This window comes from Camelina sativa, chromosome 2, assembly GCF_030686135.1.
Source record: "Camelina sativa cultivar CO46 ecotype springtype chromosome 2, ASM3068613v1".
Classification (NCBI taxonomy): domain Eukaryota; kingdom Viridiplantae; phylum Streptophyta; class Magnoliopsida; order Brassicales; family Brassicaceae; genus Camelina; species Camelina sativa.
The window spans coordinates 23,599,168-23,626,091 of NC_141881.1; the positions used below are offsets into that span (position 1 = coordinate 23,599,168).

Genomic DNA, 26,924 nt, shown 5'->3' on the forward strand with positions numbered 1-26,924 from the left:
CGCATTTTTTTGTTTCACACCTATTTGTCTTCACACGTCTTTGTTTTTATATATACATATCTTTATGTACTTTGAAAAGAGTTTATGTTCTTTGAGTATTATTAATTATCTCACCTTTTGTTAATGATCTCAAAAGTTGCAAAGTTTCGATCCAACAATTGTGTTTCTTCATCGCATTCCCAGTTTTCCATGTTGGCACCCGTTAGGTTTCACACCTTTTTGTTAATATAAAGTTGCAAAGTTTTAGTCCAACAATTGTGTTTCTACGTCATACCCTAACCTTTCAATGTTTGTACTTGTTAGTTTTCGCACTTGTTAGTATTTACATATTTTTGTTTCACACCTTTTTGTTTCAGACCTCTTTGTTTTCACACTTTTTTATTTTTATATATATACAGAATTTTATGGACTTTGAAAGAAAAAAAATTGTTCTTTGAGTATTATTAATGATCTCACCCTTTGTAAATGATCTCAAAATTTGCAAAGTTTCGATCCAAAAATTATGTTTCTTTGTCGCACCCCCAGCTTTCCATGTTGGCACCGTTAGTTTTCATAAATTTTTGTTTTACACCTCTTTGTTTATATAAAGTTGCAATGTTTTGATCCAAAAATTAAGTTTCTTCTCGCACCCCTAGCTTTCAATGTTTGCAATTGTTAGTTTTCATACCTTTTTGTTTCACACTTCTTTGTTTTCACACCCTTTTGTTTTTATGTATATACAAATTTTTATGGAATTTGAAAAGAGTTTTTGTTCTTTGAGTATTATTAATGATATCACCCTTTGTTAATGATCTCAAAAGTTGCAACGTTTTGATCCAACAATTGTGTTTCTTTGATGCACCCCAACTTTCCATGTAGGCACATGTTAGTTTTCACACCTTTTTGTTTTGCACATATTTGTTTATATATAGTTGTAATGTTTTGATCCAACAATTGTGTTTCTTCGTCGTACCCCTAGTTTGCAATGTTTGCAATTGATAGTTTTTACACATTTTTATTTCACACCTTTTTGTTTCACATCTCTTTGTTTTCACACATTTTTGTTTTTATATATATACAGATTTTTATGGACCTTGAAAAAAGTTTTTGATCTTTGAGTATCATTAATGATCTAACCCTTTGTTAATGATCTCAAAATATGTAAAGTTGTGATCCAACAATTGCGATCCAACAATTTTGTTGTTTGAGTATCATTATCGATCTCACCCTTTGTTAATGATCTCAAAATTTGCAAAGTTTTGATCCAACAATTGTGTTTCTTCGTCGCACCCCCAACTTTTCATGTTGGCACCTGTTAGTTTTCACACTTTTTTGTTGTACACCTCTTTGTTTATATAAAGTTGCAATGTTTTGATCCAACAATTGTGTTACTTCGTCATTCCCTTACCTTTCAATGTTTGCACTTGTTAGTTTTCACATCTTTTTGTTTCACAACTTTTTGTTTCTCACCTATTTGTCTTCACACGTCTTTGTTTTTATATATACATATCTTTATGGAATTTGAAAAGAGTTTTTATTTTTGGAGTATTATTAATTATCTCACCTTTTGTTAATGATCTCAAAAGTTGCAAAGTTTCGATCCAACAATTGTGTTTCTTCGTCGCATTCCCAGTTTTTCATGTTGGCACCCGTTAGGTTTCACACCTTTTTGTTTTACATCTTTATGTTTATATAAAGTTACAATGTTTTAATCCAACAATTGTGTTTCTACGTCGTACCCCTACCTTTCAATGTTTGTACACTTTAGTTTTCGCACTTGTTAGTATTCACATCTTTTTGTTTCACACCTTTTTGTTTCACACCTCTTTGTTTTTACACTTTTTTTGTTTTTATATATATACAGAATTTAATGGACTTTGAAAGAAAAACAAACTGTTCTTTGAGTATCATTAATGATCTCACCCTTTGTTAATGATCTCAAAATTTGCAAAGTTTAGATCCAAAAATTATGTTTCTTTGTTGCACCTCCAGCTTTCCATGTTGGCACCCATTAGTTTTCACAAATTTTTGTTTTACACCTCTTTGTTTATAATTTTGTTTATATAAAGTTGCAATGTTTTGATCCAAAAATTGGGTTTCTTCTCGTACCCTTAGCTTTCAATGTTTGCACTTGTTAGTTTTCACACCTTTTTGTTTCACACTTCTTTTTTTTCACACCTTTTTGTTTTTATGTATATTTTATGGAATTTGAAAAGAGTTTTTGTTCTTTGAGTATTATTAATGATCTCACCCTTTGTTAATGATCTCAAAAGTTGCAACGTTTTGATCCAACAATTGTGTTTCTTTGTCGCACCCCAACTTTCCATGTAGGTACATGTTAGTTTTCACACCTTTTTGTTTTGCACATATTTGTTTATATATAGTTGTAATGTTTTGATCCAACAATTGTGTTTCTTCGTCGTACCCCTAGCTTGCAATGTTTGCACTTGATAGTTTTTGCACATTTTTGTTTCACACCTTTTTGTTTCACATCTCTTTGTTTTCACACATTTTTGTTTATATATATATACAGATTTTTATGGACTTTGAAAAAACTTTTTGCTCTTTGAGTATCATTAATGATCTCACCCTTTGTTAATGATCTCAAAATTTGTAAAGTTGTGATCCAACAATTGTGATCCAACAATTTTGTTGTTTGAGTATCATTATTGATCTCACCCTTTGTTAATGTTCTCAAAATTTGCAAAGTTTTGATCCAACAATTGTGTTTCTTCGTCACACCCCCAAATTTTCAGGGGTATTTTTCATTAAGGGCAAGAGAGGTCAAATTTTGTGAGATTGGCTGTGAGCCCTCTCGACTTCTCCTTTAATATATTAGATTATTAGTGATTAGGGTTTCGTCATATTGACGTCGATAGCTTTACTTCATCGATAGATTGTTGGGCTATCTCGTAACACCCCTAATAAGAAGTTTTTCACAAATTTACAGAGGAAGATTCATTGTTTCACAAACGTCAACTTGTCAGGTAAACCTACAAATTCTGTTTTTTTTTTTATTTGGGTACTGTAATTGATACATATGTATGAGTTTCTGTATTAAAAATATCTATGGATTATGTTTTTCAGATCATCTATTTCTCTATTGTGTATTGATCTGGATATATTGAAGTCTGGATTCGGTGGAAGTTAACAGAGACGTATAAATACCTACTGCAAGGTAAGATGCAAGCATCAATTTAACGATATTTTTTTTAAGTATATTTACTAGGAGATATCAAAACCTAGACGTTTTTTTCTTCTAAAAATTAAATTATAGTATTAAATGTTTTAGTTGTATTTTTTTTGAGACAGTTTTTGTTTGTAAATTTATTAAAAACGGTAAAGAAATAAAAATTATTAATTTATTAACCCTTAAAAGAAATAGATTGAGTAACATATATTTATTTTTAAAAATACATATTTATTGTATTATAATATCATTTAAAATAATTTGTAAAATAACATCAAACAAAGTGAATGGAGAATCATAAAATTAAATCTTAACAAAATCTTCTATATATAATAATTAGAAAGAAATAATATGGTATAATATCAAATCTTAGTTTTCAAGTATGATTAGTAAACAATTTTTTTAAAAATTAATTTGTTATTTTCGTCCATAATTAATTGAGAGAAATTGAATATTTTTTTTGGAAAGTAATAATTATTTAAAAGATTTTCTTAGTTTAAAATTTAATTTACAATTGTTTTACCCTTGTATGCTGTTGTCAAAAAAAAAAAATTGTTTTACCCTTAATAAGAAATTTTATAAAGTGGCTTTTCAAATAATAGAATAGATATATTAATATTAAATGGTTAATGCAGATTAATTGCAATGGAGAATAATTATATAAATGAAGATTTTTTACCCAAGGAAGATGATGATTCAATAAGTGAATACACAGCTTCAGTTAGTGAATTTGAAGAAGAAGAAGATAATATAGCCAACAATGAGAATGATGGCCAAGCTGAAGAGGTTGTTGTTTTAGAAGCAAACAAAAAAAACGAGCTGAAGGATGAGCTATGTATTGGCATGGAGTTTAGCTCTGATGAGTCTGCACATATAGCTTACACAAAGTATGGAGGCAATCATGGGTTTGACGTAAGAAAACAACGAAGGTCGATAAAAAAAAATAAGTTAGTAAGGCTTCATTATGTTTGCTCAAAAGAGGGGTATAGGAAAGAAGAATCTAAGGTCGAAAAATCTTTTTCAAAACCAATCACACGGTGTGGTTGTAATGCTCATATGACTTGCTTCCTTCAGAAGAACGAAAGATATAAAATTGTGTCTTTCGAGCAGAACCATAACCATGATTTAGTGGGGACACCTATGAAGCATTTGTTGAAGGGCAATCGTGCATTATCTATCTCTCAAAAACAACATGCTGACGATGCTGAGATGTCAGGAATTTCAGCAAAAGCAACTATTGAAATGATGAGCAGAGAAGTTGGGGAACGAGCAAATCTGGGATTTTTGGCGAAAGACTATCAAAATTACATATACCGAAAGTGAATGGCAAAAATGGAAAAGGGAGATGCTGGAGCAGTTTTGGAATATTTTCAAAAAAAGAAAGAGGGTAATTCATCATTTTTTTATTCAATGCAGCTTGATGAAGATGATATGATCACTAATATCTTTTGGGCAGATGATCGGGCTATAAGTGATTACAGTCTTTTTGGAGATGTTGTTTGCTTTGACACAACTTATAAGACTAATGAGTATGATAGACCCTTTGCTCCATTTGTCGGAGTTAATCATCACAAGCAAACTATAGTGTTTGGTGCTGCTCTCTTATATGATGAAACTACTGAGTCATACAAGTGGCTTTTCGAGACTTTTCTTGGAGCAATGTCTGGAAAACAACCAAAAACAATTCTGACTGACCAGGTGTGCAGCAATGGCGAATGCAATAGTGAAGGTTTTCCCAGAAACAAAACATAGGTTATGTGTTTGGCATATTTATCAAAATACTGCAAAGAAGTTGAGTCATGTATTTCATGGAGCAGAACAATTTGCCATGGACTTCAGTAAGTGTGTATATGAACATGAGGAAGAAGAAGAATGGTTATTGGCATGGAATGATATGCTCCAGAAGCATAAATTGACAGAGGATAAATGGTTGAAGAATTTGTTTGAGCTCAAAGAAAAATGGGCAATGGTTTATGGACGTCATACTTTTACAGCGGATATGGTGAGCACACAACGTAATGAAAGTATGAATAATATATTGAAAAAATATTTGAAGCATAGTTATAACTTGTTGTGCTTCTTTGAACACTATGAGAGAGTGTTGGAGGATCGACGATATAAAGAATTAATTGCTGACTTCAATATGATGCATACCTCGCCGGTTTTATGTGCTACTGTAGAGATGTTGCAACATGCACAAGAAGTGTATACACCCAAAGTTTTTAGCTTGTTCCAGAAGCAATACATAGTTATCGGTGATTATGTCGCCAAAAAGGTCAGTAAGTCTGAGATGGTGTATGAATACAACGTATCTTATCGTGGTGTAGCACGAGAGCATTTGGTTAATTATGATGCTAGAAGCGAAATAATACATTGTGGTTGCATGAAATTTACTTTTGCTGGGATCTTATGCCGTCATGCATTGAAAGTGTTGGACAAGAAAAATGTTAGAAGAATTCCATCTACCTACATCCTAACTCGATGGAGCAAAGAGGCAAAAGCACGAAGTATATCTTATTATCATCCACAGACACCTAATGAAATAGTGAAGCAATCCATTGGAAGGCGATACAGCCATATATGTCGTACTTTCCGTGAGATTGCATCTGTTGCTGCTGACCATATAGAGTTGACGTTGTGTGCAAATGAAGATGCCATTCAATTGCTTAGAAAATTGGAGGAAAAGAAAAAAGAACTTGTAAAAGCTAATGCATGGATACCCCAAACCTCAGATGTTGAACTTGTGGAAGAAGAAGTAGAAGAAGAAGAAGAAGAAGAACAAGAAGAAGAAGAAGAAGAAGACAAGGAAGTTCCCAATGCACGTGGAATAAAAAGAAAAGCTTCTGTTGGACGACCAAGGAACAAAAAAGTTGGACCCCATGGTCGATTTTTGAATGTTCTTGAAAAAAAAAATGAGCGTACATCAAAATCAAGTAATGCTACGGCAAAGAAAAAGTTATCATTTCAGGTACATTTTTCTTCTTAGTTTATGTCTAATTTTCATTAACATGTGAATTAATATATATATATATATATATATATGTGTGTGTATATATTAATTTTTTTTAATAAAATGATAAATGCTATAGGACTCTACTCTTACTCCAGATACCCAATTATCTGTTACTACCACTAATCCGACCTTACATAATGAGTCATTTATCTCACAAGTGTTCAAGGTAAACATTTCATTCTTACTATTTCTATTTGAGTTATTTGTCATTTTTTTTATTAATTTGAAGTTTTATATTTGTAGGAATACGAAAAGAGTTATGGTGGTTCATCGTAATGCTCTATTATTACATTTTTATTTATTATTTATTTTTATTTTTTCCATAATCATATTCTTAGCAAGAAAAGTGTTAAAGCTAGATTATTTTTCATTTTTTTTATGAAATCACATGTTTACAAAAGTACATTAGTATTATTTTTATTCTAGATTGATTTCTTTTTTTATTATTATTTCTTTTTATTTTCTTCTAAGTTCACATTTGTTTGACTTAGGCATACATGTTTACACTGACAAGAAAAAAAAAAGCTCAAAATTAATGATATAATATAAATTCTTAATCATTAACTACTGTGTTTTTCTGCATCAAAAACAAATATATTTTTATGCTGTTGACAAAAAATATATATATATATATTGGCATATTACTCGTCGAACAAAACAAATGGTTTTAAACCTTCCGTTTAGCATCATAGCTTTCTTAGAAAATTAAATAAACATAGGTACTTTATAGAATTAAAACAATTAAAGATGGGGAGGGTTAATAAATAAAAAATGCGGATGTCTATTGACGTCAACGACGTTAACGACAGCAAACACATATTGACTTTTTTTTGTTTATTTTTGATTTTTGTTTTAATTCAATATTTGGTTTAAATTTAGTCTTACATGTCATGTTGTTATTGGTTAACACTAGAGGGGGTGAAAGATTAGGTTCACCCCTAGGGGTGAACCTAAGTATTGTTCGAAAAGAAAAACCCTCTTGTGTAGGGTTTAAGAACCTCTAAAATAATTTCTTAGGAATTGAAGTTGCAAAGAACTCCACAGGAATCTCCTATTGTCCAATAGGATGTCTCCGACAAGCATTTGGTTGGGCTTATATAGTTTCTTTTTAAACCTACGAATGTTTGGGAACACTTGTCTAAATGCTTGATGTGGGGAACCACCTCAAATGATTTGACGACTATATCTTATATAATAAGGGAAGGTTTTTCTCAACTTCTGCTTAGAACATGACACCTGGTTTATTATATAACTGACACATGTTCTCTCTTAGTTTTAAAGGTCATTGTTTTTAAGTTTTCATATTAGGATTGACAAAATAAGACCAATTACAAGCCCAACAAATATAATTAAAAGCTCTTACACCCATCAGGAGTATACGAACCAAACGATGTCGAATTCACCTGTACTCACCTTCTCACAACCATCGTTCCCAGCAGCTACCACTCATAATCATTGGGTTTCTTTGGTTTAATTCTCCTACTCCACCTCCAAATTCTAAATCATTTCTGGTTTAATGTCTGTGTCAAGATCCCGAACACCTATTTGAAGTTCTGAACAGTATGGAACATTAATCCTGTCCAAAATCGTTTTCAAATTGTTTGGAATCAAATTTAAAAATTTTTTAAAAGGGGTTTAGATCTGCACTACCAATTAAAATCATATGAACCATTATTATGATTACATTATTAGTATTACTTATTACAATCTTTAAAGTAATTAAAGACAGTATGTAACATTAATCTTGTCCAAAATCGTTTTCAAATTGTTTGGAATCAAATTTTTTTTTTTTAAAAAGGGGTTTAGATCCGCACTACCAATTAGAGTCATATGAACCATTATTATGATTACGTTATTTGTATTACTCATTACAATCTTTAAGGTAATTAAAGAATTCCATTGAAGTATATCCTTCATTTTCATCTTTACGTTGACCACCCAATTATAATGTAATGAAACTAATACCAAACACCTATGATTTCATGGTCATTAACATTTCATTCCAATCCCTGATTACTCTCCCTCAACCATTGAATTAAGTTTTCTTTTTAAATAACAACCTTTGACGACACTAACTTTCTCTCTCTCACAGCATGGGTAAAACTAAAACAATATCATTCTACTCTACCCTTTATTCAACCTCCAACGAAATACACAACACTGGTATCAATAGGATTGTTGTTCGGGTCATCCATATTTGGGAAGTTCGAGACTTTTGAAGAAACAATATCTTACTTATTGTTCCTGATGGAAATGTCTCCTTCCTGATGAAAATGTATATTATCTCTATTATTGTTCCTCTTGACCCCTGATTTACCTCCATTTTAAAAAATTCATTTTGCCTTTGTTTCAGATTGTGCTATACAAGCTTCAGTCCTTCCTAATCGTGTGCCTAAGTTTCAAGATCAATTGGTTAAAGGCCAACTGTACAGCATCAATGATTTGATGTTGTCGCATCCTCCAACCGTTATCGTCGCACCAACCACAAGTGGAGAATTGTTTTCACGGAGAAAACGTCTTTGGAGACTGTTAAAAAACGACAATGCTCTATTGGTTTTGATTATTTTAGGTTCTCAACTTTTCCAGACTTGCTTAGACAAGGGTGAGGAGCTTCCAGGTAACAACCTATTTTGCACTGTTCGTATTTCTGGTATCCTAGCTTCCACTTTGTTCTTTATTATATGATTTATATCTACATTTACCCATTCACCAGATGTTGTTGACAAAATATCCTCATCTCAAACATCTGAAAACAAATATCAAAACCACCCTTCGAAGATAACTTTCAATTTAACACTGACTTGCATTCTAGAAAGGTTAGCTTACATTTCTATCAAAATATCAGTTTCAATGTTTATTCATAAATTTATATTTCAATCTCTTATTTCTCTTCATCTAAAATTCTATATTGTCCCATAAATTTTTAAACGCCAAATTCTGCTACTATAATGGCTGACTGGCTGGTTCCTTAATATGTATATTTCATGTGTTTGTATTCTTACTCAAATTATTGTTATGATTCGAGGAAAGTTCTAATGTCTCTGAAGCATTTTTCCTTTAGATCACGTAAATGATTTGCTCATTGCACAATTTATTTTTAAATCCCATTATCGCCTTTAAAATCCCAATAAATTAGCTTACATTTATATCAAAAAAATCAAATTCAATGTATAGTCATAAATTTATATTCCAATCTCTTATTTCTCTTTATATAAAATTCTAAATTATCCTAATTTTAAACGGCCAAATTCTGCTACTGTAATGGTTGACTGGTTGGTTCCTTAATATGTATATTTCATGTGATTTTATTCTATTTTGTACTCAAATTATTGTTATGATTCGAGGAAAGTTCTAATGTCTCTGAAGCATTTTTTATTTAGATCACGTAAATGATTTGCTCATTGCACAATTCATTTTTAAATGAAAATGAAGGATTTAAGATCTCAGACAAGGAACTGAAGTTTATGCAAAAATGTAAAGTAGTAGTCTGGACTGGAGGTTAGGTGGAGGAGAAAACCTTTACGGAATGACCAAACAATCAAATAAAAAATTTAGTTACTCTTATTTTCTCCTTTAAGCTTTTTTCCTATTGCCATATTGAGTAAGCTGTAATAACATTTTCTGTTTTATCTCAACGAGTTTAAAAGGTTAATTATGGTATGGAGACATCATGAGCCTACATGCATGTACACTACGACGTATTCATAAAGTCAAAACAATGTAACTTAGCCTAAGATATATATCACACAACGGTATAATTGTGTTAGAAAATGATTTTTTTGAGTTTAAAATTTAATTATACATTGTTTGATTTATATATTATTCTAACTTGGATATTTGTTAAAATTACTATGGATAGGGAGACCTAAAGCTTAAAATAGATGATCAGATCTCTATTATATATATGTCAAAGGAAGACATTAGAGAAACAATGTTAGATGAGGTCATTTGTAATTGATTTTAGTTAACTTGTGATATGGGACTTAAATTTCAACTTTCGCTTATGTATTTACGTAACAATTAAATAAAGATGATGAGAATTTGCCTTAAACAATGTCAAAGTGAATAAAATCACCAAAATGTACTCTTTATTTTATTTTGTTTTTGGTTTAAAGCCACTAAATAGGCTCTGAAGTTTGAAGGATTCATATCATTTTCCGTCTTTGTGTTGTCAGGACAAAATAGGTGTTTTTATGTTAGGGGTTACCAACAATTAAAAGGGAAATAAACTACACATTATCTGAATCTGAGGATGAAAAATGTGCAACATTAAGAAATAGAATATTTATTTTATATCTCCAAACTTCATCATCTTTAATAAAAGATTACTCATGGGATAAATTCAAAACTCAGAAATGATGGTAGATCTCGGCTATTTCTGTAAGGCCACAACGAAAACAGCGTCCAAACAAGTTATTAAGTGACATGTATTAATATGACTATTTGAGTCTATCTTCTATAATTTTTAGTTGACAAATTACGTCTTGACCCAAAAGAAAATACAAAGTCGATGATCATTTGCCCATACAGCTTACATCAAACATGTTACTATTCTCAAAGTTGTTTAAATATTGATTGACCATTTTAATGTTAAATATCATTTCAATGTTTACAAATACATTGCATAAATCATATATTTTGTAATCACAAAATTCGCCAAGAATGTATTGCAATGTGGTTACATCGCAAAACAACATGTCCTAGAAGAGAATCAGTCTAAGCTTTTAAACATTTCGTTATTCAAAAAAGTAAACATGATTAATAAAATCCAATATACATGAGGGTGTAGTTTAATAACTTTTTTTTTCTCGCCAACTGTTTTTATTAAATATCTTAAAAGGATTACATGGTAAATAGGAGCCTAATTACAAGATATAAAAGCCCAATTGACCCAAAAATATTATAAGCAGAGAAACAAAATGAATGGGTCAATAAGGGACACGTGTATAACACGTGTTTGCGTGCACGTTGAAGGGGAATTGCGACGACCGACTCATGTCACTGCCATCGCCTTTCCGCCGGAGCTGAAACTCCGACCACAGCCAAATTTCCGGCAAGTATAGCACTTTGTCCACAATATGGTCTGTCAAATTTCAGCTTGTAACTCCGAAATTCACCAAATCTTTTTGCAGCTTTCTCTGAGTATGAAAGAAACAGAGAAACTTGAATTTTCAGATTTGTTAAGCCCTGGAATATGCGAGAAGGTGAGATGTCAGATCAGTTGCAAAACACGCTCTCCTAATCCGTTCTTCACTAGCCACCGAATTTCTTTCTTCATGATTCACAAACCCAAGGAGAAACCGTCATCCATAGCCGATCTAACAGACCCAATAAGTTATGAGGATTTACACCCCTCATGAATGGAATCAAGCAATCCGACGATCCAGAAGCTCCGTCCACTACTCGGCTTTGCCTCCTTAAACCATAAGGAGATCTATGAGGTTCTGCAAAAAGAAGAGAAAATTAAATAAATAGCCACCAAAGCTATGATACACTCGCACTTAGGCAAGAAATATAACCGGACTTAGCCGGAGACAAAAAGCCGACGATAAGTTTCGTCGGGAAATGAGAACGAAAGCTTTCTCTCTCTGAAAGATTTGAGAGAGAGAAGAGAGAGAAAGCGTTCCAAAGAGGGGATGTAGTTTTCCCCAAAAATTAAGATACATACTTTTCCCCAAAAATTAATATCATTTTTATCAATAAAAAAAAAACCAATTAAGAAAACAAAATACAGAAAAATGAAAATCTAACAGTAAAAAAAATTGCCAATAGAACAAATATGAAGATAAGCTCGTGCGTAGCACGGGACAACTCCTAGTTGTCTATATGTTCATCATTAAACATGTTATTCACACATCTCTTATAGATGGCTCCCACATTATTCTCCCTATATAATGACATCAACATTAACAACTGATCACAATGGATGTGATGAAAATGGTTTTCCTTGGTTTTAGATTTCAACTGGATCTGTTCGTACTTCGTATGTAAGAAGACATCCATACTTATGACTTATGAGTAGTTCGTTTTATGTGGCCGTGACATCCGCCATTTTTGTAATGTGGAACAAGCGAGATTGGCATTTTGTACATGTCTGATTTAATTAAGCATTGTGGTACAAAAGTTTTTTTTTTTTTTTTTGGTTGAACATCGGGTGGCCTTAGCCTCCCGAGAATTTATTAACTTATTAAAAGAAACTACAAACAGACTCTTCTAGAGTGTGAAAGCCCCGAGAGATCGTCCCGTTACAAATGTGCAACAACATCTGGAACAACAATAAAAGTATGTAAACCTAAATTTTACTTTTTCATAAGTTAGAGAGAGATTCTGGGTTTTGTATATGGTATAGTATATCGTGTACATACATAATGAAGAACACTTCTTATTGTTTGTCTACAGAAACGATCGATTTAGGGATGGAATTGACGAGAAAGTTTCCCATACTCATAAACACTCAATGTCTTGAAGTAGTCCTTGCAACTATCTACTAAAAAGGAATGGATTTCACTTTATTGTCTACGGCTACGCTTCCCAACCGAACTTTATTTTGATTTGGTTTGCGAGATGATAGAAAATGAGTCTTATTTACGGTCTTGGAACCTCTAAATTGAAGTTGCAAGAAATTTAACGGGACTATACTTACATGTCCAACGCAAGTATTCGTGTGCAATCATATCAGAAACCTTTATGTTTGACGGTAAAACATATATTTCATATTCCTTTGATCTTGTCATAACTATGGTCTTGTTGGGTCACGGTATACCGGGGGAATCTCCTATAAGATGTCTCAGACAAGCTTTTGATAGGACATATAGTTTCATTTTAAACCTTCGAATGTTTGGAAGCACTTATCTAAATGCTTGATGTGGATTTAGTTGTTAATGTTTTTGACATCAACATTAACAACTTATCACAATTAATGTGGTACAAAAGTTTATAATGTATTTTTTGAACAAAAGGTTTGTATGAATAAGTTTAATTGAAAACTACTTTGTTATTTACTATGTGACAGATTTCGAAAAAATTGTATTGGTTGCAGCATGAAAATGATTTTCATAAAGCTATTATATTATGTGGTGATAAAATAAATTATCTAGTAAAACCGTATTTTGTGGTGATAAACCATTACATATGGATAACTAAAGTATGATATGGAGATATCTGTCCAATAGTTTCAGAGGGCCACTAATGATAAACTGCAATGATGGTATAAAACTGGCAATCGTATTTTACCAAAAAACAAAATATTGGCAATCGTAAAAGTTCATGCACACCTATTTTAAATTGTCAATTTGTCATTGTAGGTATGTTTTTCCTAATAAGTATTTCGAAAGTTAATAAAATTAAACATAGAAAGTATAAAATAAAATAAAAACATAATTAAAGAAAATGCACATTTTACATTTGTCAATATTAAGGCAGGATAAGAAAGAAGAACCAAATGTAGTAAAGCTGACTAAGACATAGCTATTAGCTAGCGTGTGTAAGTACTGAAAAGCTTCAAATTTAATTGTCTATATATTGCTTTTCATTTCATTGTATTCGAAATTATGCAAATATATACATAAAAAATAAATGAAAATAACATCACCCCATTAAACATTTATATATATAAAGTTACCTTTTACTCATTTTTGGTGTTGCCACGTCAGTCACTATTTCTGTTTATTAAACCCAATTTTCGACATTACCCACTAAACAGTTTCTATTTGTGTGGCCCATATCTCTTTAAAAGCCCAATCTATTATTAATACATGTTTTATTTGCCGACGAAATAAAACCTCATTCCACGAAACTTCGCTCGGCCGTCTCCGTTGTGCGACCTTAAGCGTTGTCCTCCCTTCTTTATTCTTTCATCCTGGTTCACCTAATGGATTTGCCAGGATGAAATAAAACCTCATTCCACGAAACTTCGCTCGGCCGTCTCCGTTGTGCGACCTGAAGCGTTGTTCCTCCCTTCACACCCTTTCACTGTCTTCCATGTTTGTTGTAACGTCTTCCTGTGTAACGGTAATTCAAGATGTTCAATGCTCCCTCTTTCAATTCAAGCCCCACTACTCTTTCTTCAATTGGCGTAAGTTTAAGTCCTATATAATGTCATCTCCTCCAATTTCATGCTTTATATAATTTTCTTTGTCTCTGAAATTTTCTTTGATGATGCATGTTGCTATAGAATTAGTTTGGCTTCAATCTCCTCTATCTTGGTGGTGGTGAATTTAATTAAAAATTAGCCAACTTTTACTTTCCCTAAATTGTTTATGCCACGAAATCATTGGGGTTTTTTTTTATAAATTAAATCATTGATTCAAATGCAGGATTGTAGGGATGGCAAAGCGTCGGGAATTGCTCACATATGGAGAAGGCGTCCTTGTCCAAAATCTCTTTTGATGGTACTTGAACATCTTCTCTGTTTTGTTGGAAACAATTGACTTGCTGACTTTATATAGGGTTATAGAAATTGAGAAGCCATGTTATCTGCTGTGACTTATTTGCTTCCAGTGATTCAGTTTAACAGATGTGTAGCCGGTTGTAGATCCTACACAATATTATAATTGATCTATATTTTTTCTTGCTAATAATTTATATTGTTCTTCTTCATCCAGATACCTCTGGTACTGTGAAAAAGCTGGAGGAATGTTCAAGGAGAAACTGCAAAAACTTGGAGGGCTTGATGCAGTCTATGGATTTTCATGTTGTAATGGAGGTGTGGACCTGTTTGTTTCATTTTTATCATTAGCTTCTTTTAGTAAGATAAGAACGACTATCTTTGTTTGGCTAGGACGTCAATAATTTTTGTATAGTATCGTAGATTGCTAGCTTTATAATTGTTCAATTATCTTTAGGATCATATTTTATCTTAATTTCACGATGTCCTTAAATCGTTTATAATATATACCCCCTGAAAACTTTTGAGTTCCTATGATAGCTATGATTAGCTTGTCAGATATCAAGTCCAGCACAAGAGACAGGCTTTGCAAAGTAAAAGAAATTTACGGTTGGTGGTATTGCTTATATATTCGTATTATATACTTTTGTTAAATATATTGCACATTGATGGTTTTGGTTGATGAATTGGAATCTCTGAGTTCGAAGTTGGAGCTTTGAAGGGTCTTTTTTTGAAGACTGTTCTTATTTTGCTGAATCCTTTTTTTAATTTTGAAACTTATTATCAGGTAACCCAGGAATGGTCTCTCCTTCCAATCGAATAAGGTAAAAGCTCGATTTTGATCAGTTAGCATCATTTTTTATTCACTAATTTACCAAAACATGGATGCAAAATCCATTTTTTTGAGCTGTATTGACTCTGATGTTTTACCATACTTCTCCAGAAAGCACAACACCATTGGTAATCCTGGCGTGCTAACTGGTTCATTTCATCATCTTCTAAGGGTACGTTTCCACTTGTGATATGTTTCCAAGGAGAAAGGAAGGCACTATAATTAGCCTGAGATAAACAAGTTTCAGTGACTTTGAATCTGTTCATGAGAAGAATGGCCTCAGACTCAAGCAGTGGTTGTAACCTTAGAAGTTTGAGAGTTTCTGGCAAGGAGAATCTAACAGACTGGAAAGCTGTGGCATCTACTAGGATGCATCGGATATTAAGTTGCAGAGACTGCAAGCATCACAAGAATATAAACCTCAAATTCAATTTTCACACTTTCTGGCTTCTTCTGACCAACGCCTCAGCAAGCTTTTAACAAATTACCTCCAGATAAGGACACCTGTTAAGCATCTGCGTCAAGTTAGACTGAAACAGAGCGGGAGAATCCAAGTCTGCCATTATCATTAGTAGATTACACAATAGACAATCTAACAGGGAGGGAAAAAAACTAAAATAATTTCTCCATTACGTTTAACTAAATAAAACGCTCTTTCAAATAATAATAAAAATTCATAGGAGTGGCTATTTTCCCTACTATACTACTATATGGCTCGATTCATTGAAATAAAGAGAGTTTAATTTCAACAGCGAATATAACTAAATTAAAGTTCTTTTCCGGAAAATAATATACTCTAAATTTCAAGTCCAACCACTACTTAAAAGGAAAAATAAATATTTCCAACACAACTTAAGCCAAAAAAAAAAAACTAAAAAAATCCATAATGTTATGAAATAAGTATGATTATCCATCACAAGACACATGGCATTACACTTGTCTATGTAATGTTTGAAGTGTTAACATTTGTCACTACATCTCTCCACTTGTCATTACTAAAACTAAAGGGTAGTGACTCATGTGTTTTGTTGTGTCCTATAAATAAGGGGTTGTGTAAGAGTGTAAAAAATATAGTTTTTGTCTTTGATCAAAAGAAAAAGACTTCCCAATCTCTCTCTCTCTCGTCCCTACATCTCTCTCTCTCTCTCTTGATTATTTCTTGTTCATTTTACAAAATATTACAAACACATATAAATGTATTTGTAGTTATAATTCACAACACGTTATCAGCACGATGTCTTTACCGCTGGAGCTTTTACGAGGTAAGTAAGTTTCAATTATGTTTATAGAACATAAATAGTATAGACATCGTAAAATTATGCCTTTTTCCGGATTGATCGTCATAACTTGTAGGCGTTGCCTCCTTTATGATCAAATATATAGCTAAATCATATTTTGGACCGATCGTGAGATATATGGTAGGCTCTGCCTCCTTCATGATCAAATAAAAGATTGTCTTTTCCGGATTGATCGTTATATATGGTAGGCTCTGCCTCCTTCACGATTAATAAAAAGCTATGTCTTCTCTGAAAAATTTATTTTATATAACAGGCTCTGCCTCATATACGATCAAATATAAAGCTATATAAGATCCGGATTGATCATTATACATATATAGGCTCTGCCTCTTTCACGATTAATAAAAAGGCTTTGTCGTTGCCTCACTAAAATGAAAATGAGGCCTCTTGAATCCTTACATGGGAAGCTATGATTTCTATTTTATTTTTTTATAAATTTTTCCATCTATTTATTTTATTTGCTAAATGATAAATATATTTTATATGAGATTTAATAAGATGTCTTTAAGATCAAAAATATATTTTTCTTGTGAGAATATATGAAGCATATGTCAATATATTATAGACAGTGCAAAAATAATTGGAAGATCTAGATGAGCTAGTCTCTCGATTTCCAAAGACATCAGATTCATAATTATCGATGTCTAGTGTTCTCCAAAGTCTCAAATAAACTCATAGAGTTTCAAAGAAATTTTGTCTGCGTAAAATTATTATATTGAGACTATAAATAAATATGGTATCGCATGTTTGACCATATTGGAGACATGCATGTATATATAATTATATCATGCAAAAACAAAGATGGCAAAATGATAATAAATATGAAATTCTCTAATGCTTCAAGCATAGTGTTACCGGTCAAGCCATCCCGGTCAATCAGTGATATTAAAAATCATTGAGAATTTTGTTTTGAGAATGGAAAACTGTTTTAAAAGTATTGCATGCCACTATGAAGTTGTACGCACATGACTTCATTCATATTTCAGGTAACATCTAATTTACGTTAAATTTCTATTTGTTTATATTTATGGAGTCGATGGTTGTATACCTCCTCCTTAATTCTGTGGTAGGCTATGCCTCCAGAATCATATAATGTTGGCTTAGTCACCATCCTTTTGGATTAACAAGCTCATTGTATATATATGATGGTTTGATTTCTTTAATAAATCCCCAAATCAAACCCCAAATATAACCGATCTAAAAATAAGATTCGGTCAAAGGTGAATAGACATAAAAGTCATCATCTTGAGAGGGGATAATACTAATCTCACATCTTATAAGGATCTAAGATAATAGACATAACCAAAATTGGTATGTTATTGATCCTTAAGTGGGATTCAATACGAGATGAATGAACTCCAAGAGTTATCATCTCGAGGGGGAGAATTAAAGGAATCCCACATCGACAATAAGTCGATAAAATTTGGTGAATTTGACACCCATAGCGATATAACTATGGTGAAGTCATATCCTATAGTTTATCACATATATATGTCGCATGTAATAAAGTGGAACATCTATGATGTTCACTCTTGAAATGAGTTATAATGAATCGTTCATAGCGCAACTCAAAGAGATTGCAAAACGGTTCTTGGTGATTTAATCTCTATGTCAAAACATGGAACATGCAGTTTTTCATGTAGTCAATATTATATATGAGGCCAACATTTTATAAAGAAATATTTCTCCCATATTATATATTCATGGTTGGAGATTAAATATTTCTCATTTTGAATCTTATGGGTGTGTAATATATATTTTAAAATGCTCCTCCACACCGCATATAAATATCATCCACAGAGGATATAATATAGAGATGCAAGAGATGAGTCTCTGCTCTAATAATGTTAAAGCCATCTTATGAGAGATGTGCCTACTGCAAGATTTGCATATCATCATGTTGGATGATAAAAGTTCCCCTTATTTATGGGAGAATCATTGAATAGTTTTGGATCTTTGAACAAATGAATCTAATGAATATGAACTTGAAAGTTCAAAAGTTCAACAGATCACTATTCAAAACATATATTGCAAATCAAATGCAATAAGCTGGTGGATGAGATTTCATATAATTATTGATCCTCACATAAATGAATATGAACTTGTAGTTCTGAGAAATCTCACATCCCAGCTAAAAATACTCCAATAAAATATGTCTCTGACGGATGACATACTAAATCTATGACACATAAGAAACGTGATAGACTACTTTGGTTCCTAAGATAAATAAAATCCTCGAAAAGAAAAAGGAGCAAATTAAAAAGAGGATTATACTCTCAAAAGAGGAGCAAATGAACTCCTAAAGAGGAGTAGATAGACTCTTAAAGAAGAGCTAATAGACTCCTAGAGAGGAGCACATAAACTCCTAAAGAAGAGCAAGATACTTCTCAAGAGGAGTAAAGAAACCGATTGATATGGTTAATAACGAAATCAGGTACCAGAATAAAATCTTATATATAATGATTAAAGAGATCTCGATTAACCATGTCATTACGGGAAATATGGAACCAAAGACAAACATGTCGACAATAAAAATGATCTAGCGCGCATTGTGACTAATGAGGATCATAAATCTCCGCTCTGTGAGCGTATAAAGATATATATTGGCCAATAAAAGAGGTATTCAAGTTTATATTAAACTCTTATGAAAAACGAGTAATTTTTGGACTTGTGGTCCAAGCATCAAAAGGGTATAATGATATATAACAAAATGGTGTGTCGCGCCATGTTTTGTTAAAATACCTTATCAAACAAAATGGATGCTATATGAATGACTTCAAATATGCCTCATGGGATGCTTGAAGAGCTAACCCCGAAAGATATATGATATGATAATTATGTTCTCGAGAACTCGTTGATGATCATCAAACCCTTAAAGGGTTATTTTGAATAAAAGATCTTGTAAACATCTTTCAAAATAGATGTTATACTAATCACTTCTAAAGGAAGTCAAATATATATATATATATATAGTCATATAAAATCATATATAAATGCTGACGAACATTTATATATTTTATGAATTGTGAATAGCATTTTCTACTAATCTCTTTGCAGCATATAACTCATTTTCTATAAGTAGATTTTGAGATGAGTTAAAGCGTATCTTCTATTGCAAAGGTATGATTAACTTGGACTTACTATCTTTTAGAAGCCTCGATTTTGGCCTTGTTTTTGTAGATGGAAGATTTATATCAGATGTATATAAAGATATATCGCAAAACAGCGACTTCGGGACGTTTTAGTGATAGACTTCGGTCGTCGTTTATTCAATTCATGCCAAAATAATTGTGCTTCATATGCCATCGAGAATCCATAATGGCTCAGATGATGCTCGAACGTCAACCAATAGTTACCCGCCAAAGATGGGAGCCTCATAACATGTTGGCGAAGAACTTTGCACTGAGGGTTTGATCAGCATCAACTAGTTAATGCTTGTTGAGACTCATTAGCAAGAAGAAACTAAAAGGCAACAACTCTGTTTGAAGACTCTGTTATGTCCCCCAAATCAAAGGAAGCTACACCAAGAGCGACAAAAGAAGACATATTCCTCTCTTACACTCAAGAATTCGAGAAGAATAAAGAAGATAGACAGTCCATCAACTCAAGTAATAATGTAACAGAGTTACTTAAATAATGGAGAGAATATGATGATTCGCGTGGCTGCACTCTTTTTCCCTTATCATGGTTTTTATCTCAATGGGTTTTTCCATGACAAGGTTTTTAACGAGGCAGCAGATAACACGCAAAAGATCGACCTCGACGGAGAATGCCAATGAAGGGAGAGATTGCATCACTATTCGTTGGGAACTATAAAGCATGTTTACAAAGGTGTTTCCTACTTTAACATTCCGAAAGCATACTCAGAGTATTGGAATGGGGCATCTACGAGACCTATGAAGTTTTTTCGAGGGGGAGTTTACACTACTGTACTCTTTTTCCTTTGTCATGGTTTTTATCCCACTGGGTTTTTCCATGATAAGGTTTTTAATGAGGCAGTGTGTAATTCATTGCTGGTGATGGATACTCAAGGGGGAGTGTTATGAAATAAGTGTGATTATCCATCACAAGACACATGGCATTACACTTGTCTATGTAATGTTTGAAGTGTTAACATTTGTCACTACATCTCTCAACTTGTCATTACTAAAACTAAAGGGTAGTGACTCATGTGTTTTGTTGTGTCCTATAAATAAGGGGTTGTGTAAGAGTGTAAAAAATATAGTTTTTGTCTTTGATCAAAAGAAAAAGACTTCCCAATCTCTCTCTCTCTCTCTCGTCCCTACATCACATCTCTCTCTCTCTTGATTATTTCTTGTTCATTTTACAAAATATTACAAACACATATAAATGTATTTGTAGTTATAATTCACAACACATAACATACATTAAACAAATAAAGGAAAAAAAGTTTAAAAAAAAAGAGGGGTCGGACTCTCAAATAGAGGACATTAAACAAATAAAGGAAAATTTGTCAATATAATTTGACCTCATTTAAATGAGAGTCCTAAATATTTGTCATTATATTATGGACATTCAATCTAAATATATTTTTCGGGAAATTCTAAACGGACAGCAGAGGGAAACAAAGTATAGATTAAAAATTTAAATGAGGTCAAAAAATGTTTCTAACAATCTAGAAAAAAAATTCAACCACACTTCTTATTTATCATAAATATAAATAACAAATTATATTCCCGGTAGAGAACATATGTATTCCCATTGTAATTTCCTTTAAAAAGTTATAAATGTCCATAATTTAAAAACGTAAAAAAATATAAAAGGATCGAAAAATTAAAATCAAACCCCACTAAACCAAATAACTCATACAATGAAGTCCTAAATTAATGATTAAGAAGGTAACGAGCATAACTCATAACGACGTCAATATCAAAGGTCCAATTAAACTAAATAGTGGCAGCTCGACATTAATATTTTTAACACACACAAACGTAACTGCAACAAACGTCGATTCTATAAAGGACAGAAGAAAAATAGTAGAAAAATATACTCTCCAACTTCCAAAAAATGCAACAAAACACACTCTACTCACTTGACGTACTACAAAACGACATGCTCGGAGATATAATCTCAAGAGCTTCTTGGATTTCACGAAAAATGGTCAGGCATATTATGCTAGCATCACCAGACTTTGTAAAGGCAGCCCAAAATCATCGAGTTTACAAAAATATCAACCTAAGACCACTAGCAGCAATAAGCAAGTACCAAGATCTAATGGTAAAATGCATTGCAAGTGGAAATGTGGAGGCACACTATATCAAAGGAATCCAGGAGTATGTTCACAACAACAACACAAAAGAAGAGTTGGAACACTTGAAAAAGGCAGTAGAAGGTAATTATGCAAACAGTATTTATCTTTACGGGATTGTGAAGTTATGCAGGGGTGACACTAAGGAAGGCCAACAGTGGCTGGATAAACTAGGCTGGAAAGAAAACAAAGCAAAGGGTGATCAATGTTGGAAAATAACAAGAAGTCCTTACACAAAATCAATGTGCAAAAACTACAACGCTACTTCACTACATTGAGAGAAGTTCAACCAGCAATCATCTGTAGCCTCACTGATATAGAAAATAGATGCCCTCATTGCTACTACTACAAACAGATGATCAAATTTGTCTTCTTCTTTTAGCTAAACGATCGACAATATGATTTATGAATGTTATCATCCTTTAATGATGACCTATATTTCCAATGTAAGAGTTCTTTACAAGTTCTTTTATTCAAATATTATGTTGATGTGTCCAATCTCAAACAATTGAAAATACAACAAAAAAGGAAACAACTTATGAAAATCAATAGCACAGCATGCCAACATAAGTCACAGATATTACGAACAACTATGAACACGAGGATAAAGATATTAGCAAAATGGTGTTTACCTATAAGATATAAAATTGTTATGCACGAAGAACAACTTCAAAGGAAAATACAGCAAACAAAAACAAGGTCGCAAAAGTACAAAGGGAAGACCGATCAAAACAGGGGAATTAGGAAAAAAAAACAGGATGAAGGTAACGAAACTAAAACAGAGTAAACCTAATTTGGCACATGTTGAGACATCTATCACCAAACTAAAAAAAAAAGGTAAGAGATGCAGACACTAGCAAACCACAAAAGAGACGCTTAAAAAAGATTAGTAAATGCAATCGAGCCAAAACCAAGGCTCCCAAAAAGTAGCAAAAAACAGCAGAACCAGTAGTATTTCAGAATCAGTATATACGCAAACAGAAATCCACAAAAAACAAAAAAATTTCAAAAAGAGCAATAAGAAAACCGAGTAAATCTAGCCAAATACTGAGATGGTCCTAATGAAACTCAAATTACAACAAGCTTCTTAAAAGAGTCGATTACTTAATTAGAGAATGAAAGGTACACATGGGAGAACCAATTAGCACAGACGGTCAACGAACTAACCAGGGGAGCACCAATTATCCACCACCAATGCGAAGCCAAGACGAAACCTTCCCAAAGGCGCCAACAAAATTAAATTTTTCTGTATCAACACAATGAATGCTTAAAAACGAAGAACGCCCATCAAAATAAGATTTACAGGCTTACTACTATCCTTTTGATTGAAATATTGATACACACCATTCCGTCCAACAACCGATATACAACAAAGAAGAAAAAACACAACTACAAGACACAGGCTATTTCCCAAAAGGACAAATACATCCTCAAATCAATAAAACCCAATCTAGACCCAAAACACCACTACCTTTAAAGGCCTAAACGGATATTTGGACCCAATCAATGTAAGAAAAATATATATATATATATATATATATATAAACACCCAAATGTAAGTAAATTAAAAACCTTATAAAAAATTACTAACTTACAAACTTTGTAACACAATCACAAAAAAAAAAATTGACAAACATTATCACACATTTCATTTAATACATATTTTTTTTAAAAAAAGGAACTACAACCACATATAGAAACATACAAAAAAAGCAATCAAACGGATAACAGGTAAAAAAAACAATTCCAAAAAAAAACAATTACATCTAGAAATCAACTTATACATCATAATCTACAAATATGCAATTTAAATAACTGAAAAACAAAACCAAATTTTAAATTAAATAATACTAATGTAAAATAAAAATGTAAAGCTACACAGTAGATTGTACTTAATGAAAAAAAAAAGCAAACAAGAAAGCCAAAATGACCTCTATCTTTTTTGTTTGTCAAAAAAAAAAAGCCAAAATGACCATTTTTCAAAAAAGAAAAACACCCAAAAAATAGCAACCAAGATATAAAGAGAAAATAACAATAAAGAAAAAATAACAAACACTTTATAAATATCCACCAAAAAAACACATATCACACCCTAATCAAACTCTGTGCGCTAAGCACGGGCCAAATACTAGACAATGACAAAATAAAAAATAATAATAAATTAATCAGAACTAACAATTACAATAAAACAACAACTTTAAGTACACAATGTTAATTTCTCATCATAATTATTTTAAAAAACATAAAAAAAACACAGAAGATGATCTTAAATTTTGAAAAGTAAAAAGCATACTAAATTATACTGACTGCAAAACCTATTTTCTTAAAAGAGTATCCAACAAACAACATAATCACCCAAATCAAATACAAAACAGATATAAAGATGAATTTACATAACCAAAAAATAATACACACAAAAAAAAGTTCGAAATACACCTTCATTTAACTCCCGCGGGTAGCACGGATCAATTGCTAGTAAAATATAATATTTTGATTACAATTGGTTTAGTAATTGTTATTTATTTAAACAGATCAGTTAATATATTTTTAATCTAAATACTTACTATAAGTTGGCTTAGATTTATTAAAGAGTTGGTAGTTTGCAACGGTCGATTCAACGAACTTACGGGCGCCATTTTTTTTTTAAAGTATATGATAAGTGATAGTTTCTAAATATTTTTTAGACTTAGAGGCATAACCACGACTATAGGTGTAAGAATTATTGATGGTTTTATTTGAAATGAGCTGTAAAAGAAAATCAGATTACACAAAAGCCAATTGGAAGGACAAAACGAGTATGTAACTTCAAATGATTAATTTTCCACCAAAAAAAAAAGTGAACTGTAAATTAGTCATATATATATTCATTAATATATCTTTTAAAGAATACTATAAATTCAAAGTTGATTTATGGTGTCAATTAATTATTGTTTGCCCTTGGAAGATTTCATACCTTAAAGAGCTAAACCTCTCATCAATAAATTGAGCATCTCCGGCCCTTTTCTCTGAATCACAACACAAAAGAGATAAGAAAATTTTTTCACAAAACAAAATATGGAGAACCAATCACCTGTGTCTTCAACAAACTCCTCCTCCCCACCCAAACATGATCAGAAACTCAAAAGTGTTGTTGTGTTCGACGAGGAGGAGGTGACGATGAAACCAAAGTCTCCCCAAGAGGTTGTGTCTGAACGGACTATCCTTGAGAGGCCTCATTTCATTTTAGAGACTGTGCGAACAGTAAGTGATAACGAAACCCACCTCTGTGATGTTTGCAGGAGGGAGTTCCCAAGCCAGAGGTCACTTGCCGATCACCAGAAATTCCACATAACGGAGCAAGAATTGAAGAGGCAGCGGATATTTTTCGGGCCTTTCGACAGCTATGAAGGGTTGTCATTTTCGCGTTTTATGTATGGAGGAGGCGATAGCAGCAGCAGCAGCAGGCCTTATGCTCTAGACCGAGTCAAACAAATGGAGACAACCATGTTTCCTCCTCATGCTCTAGACCGCTCCCTCACCGGGAACCCTAGCTATAGCACTTCACATGCTTTATCAAATGATGAGGACCATATTAATCTTGATCTCACTCTTGGTCCATCTAAGCCCATAGGAGGCAGCAGCAATAGCATTAAAACCAACACTAACTCATTCTTAGACATGGAAGCCACTAGGAGAACAACGAATCTGTTCGGTCCCGTTTGTCCTCGTGTGCCTCCATTCAATTTAGTTGCTGAAAACCCGTTTGATTCATTTCCAGAAAGATATGTTCCTCTTTTTTGGAAACACCAATCCTTGTCATGATTTGTTGTCTTTGCAAGGGAATGGAATGGGCTCTAGTCACCCGGAAAGACTCTTCTCAACGGGAGTGGATTCCAAAGCCATAGTGCCTCCTTTTGCTCCTCCTTATCCAACTTCCACCAATCTTTGTCATGATTTGTTTTCTTTGCAAGAGAGTGGAATGGGCTCATCAAGTCACTCGAGACTTCTCCCCTCAATGGAAATGAACAAAGTCAAGGTGCCTCCTAATCCAACGTCCACAAATCTTTGTAATGATTTGTTTCCTTTACAAGAGAATGGTTTAGGCTCTGGTCAATCAAAAAGTCTCATCTCAAAGGGAAAAAACAAAGTCATGGTGCCTGATGATGATGATGATGATGATGATGATGATGATGATGATGATGATGATGATGATGATGATGATGATGATGATGAGGTTAAAATTATCGAGCTAAGGTGGCTGACCAAGAAAAAAAGATCAAGACAAGCTTAGTCTTAATTTATTCATGTCCCTTTGAGTTTTCAGTTTGCTATCGATCGAGGCTTCTGTTTCACCTCTTTTGTTTCGTCATGCAATTTTTTTTTCTCTCTTTGTTTCTTCATTGTCTTTCTTAAGTGTTCTCTTTGGGTTTAGTTGATGTAATTTCGATTCATTAATCAAATCCTTTTCTTTTTTCTTGGTTGTCAATTTCTATATCTCTTGATTGGTCTATAATTTGAAAACATCTCATGTTGTATCTCTACTCTATATATGATAACATCTGAATTTCACAAAAGATATGTAAATTGTTTCGGTTACATAAGATTTTGTTATATTTGGTCTATAATTTCTGTTATCATTGATGTCTTTGCGGGGATAGCTCAGTTGGGAGAGCGTCAGACTGAAGATCTGAAGGTCGCGTGTTCGATCCACGCTCACCGCATTTATTTTCATTTAGTTTATGTTTTCTTATATGTTCTTTTATACAACTTTACATCCGCTTGTATTTTCAAATTTCCATCGATATACTTTTGGAGCAACATAATCGTGAATGTTAGAAATTTCAGTCATCATGATGTTTAGGTCCGTGAATGGAATTATAATAGTTTCACTTAAATTAGTTTTATAATAACTGTTCAAAAGTTGTAATTAAGATAAAGCTTATCCTAAATCACTTTCATGTACAATAAAATTTCTATA

General features: G+C 32.5%; 3 protein-coding genes, 1 long non-coding RNA gene, 1 other non-coding gene and 1 pseudogene across 11 annotated transcripts; all 6 read left to right on the forward strand.

The window, feature by feature from the left end:
• Positions 1 to 3,814: 3,814 nt before the first annotated feature.
• On the forward strand, positions 3,815 to 4,492 carry LOC147949123 (protein FAR1-RELATED SEQUENCE 5-like). Its single transcript, XM_087470099.1, has one exon. It carries the CDS (start codon positions 3,815 to 3,817, stop codon positions 4,490 to 4,492), a length of 678 nt encoding a protein of 225 aa, XP_087326225.1.
• An 820-nt stretch (positions 4,493 to 5,312) lies between these two features.
• Positions 5,313 to 11,542, forward strand: LOC147949124 (uncharacterized). The gene is made up of 3 exons (XM_087470108.1): positions 5,313 to 6,137; positions 6,259 to 6,387; positions 11,315 to 11,542. Exons 1-3 carry the CDS (start codon positions 5,313 to 5,315, stop codon positions 11,540 to 11,542), a joined length of 1,182 nt encoding a protein of 393 aa, XP_087326234.1.
• Positions 11,543 to 13,947: 2,405 nt separating this feature from the next.
• On the forward strand, positions 13,948 to 16,101 carry LOC104729558 (uncharacterized). Of its 7 annotated transcripts, none has more exons than XR_015582136.1 (6): positions 13,967 to 14,256; positions 14,498 to 14,572; positions 14,786 to 14,886; positions 15,109 to 15,177; positions 15,356 to 15,392; positions 15,512 to 16,101. It is a non-coding gene; the product is annotated as an uncharacterized LOC104729558 (long non-coding RNA). The 7 variants fall into 7 exon arrangements; XR_015582140.1 differs by having other exon boundaries at positions 13,990 to 14,192; XR_015582143.1 differs by lacking the exon at positions 13,967 to 14,256 and adding an exon at positions 14,303 to 14,392.
• Positions 16,102 to 21,816: 5,715 nt separating this feature from the next.
• LOC104754118 (F-box protein At2g35280-like) lies at positions 21,817 to 22,245 on the forward strand. Its single transcript, XM_010476271.1, has one exon. It carries the CDS (start codon positions 21,817 to 21,819, stop codon positions 22,243 to 22,245), a length of 429 nt encoding a protein of 142 aa, XP_010474573.1.
• Positions 22,246 to 24,929: 2,684 nt separating this feature from the next.
• Positions 24,930 to 26,372, forward strand: LOC104754130 (uncharacterized; annotated as a pseudogene).
• Positions 26,373 to 26,594: 222 nt separating this feature from the next.
• On the forward strand, positions 26,595 to 26,667 carry TRNAF-GAA (transfer RNA phenylalanine (anticodon GAA)). Its single transcript has one exon. It is a non-coding gene; the product is annotated as a tRNA-Phe (tRNA).
• Positions 26,668 to 26,924: the final 257 nt, after the last annotated feature.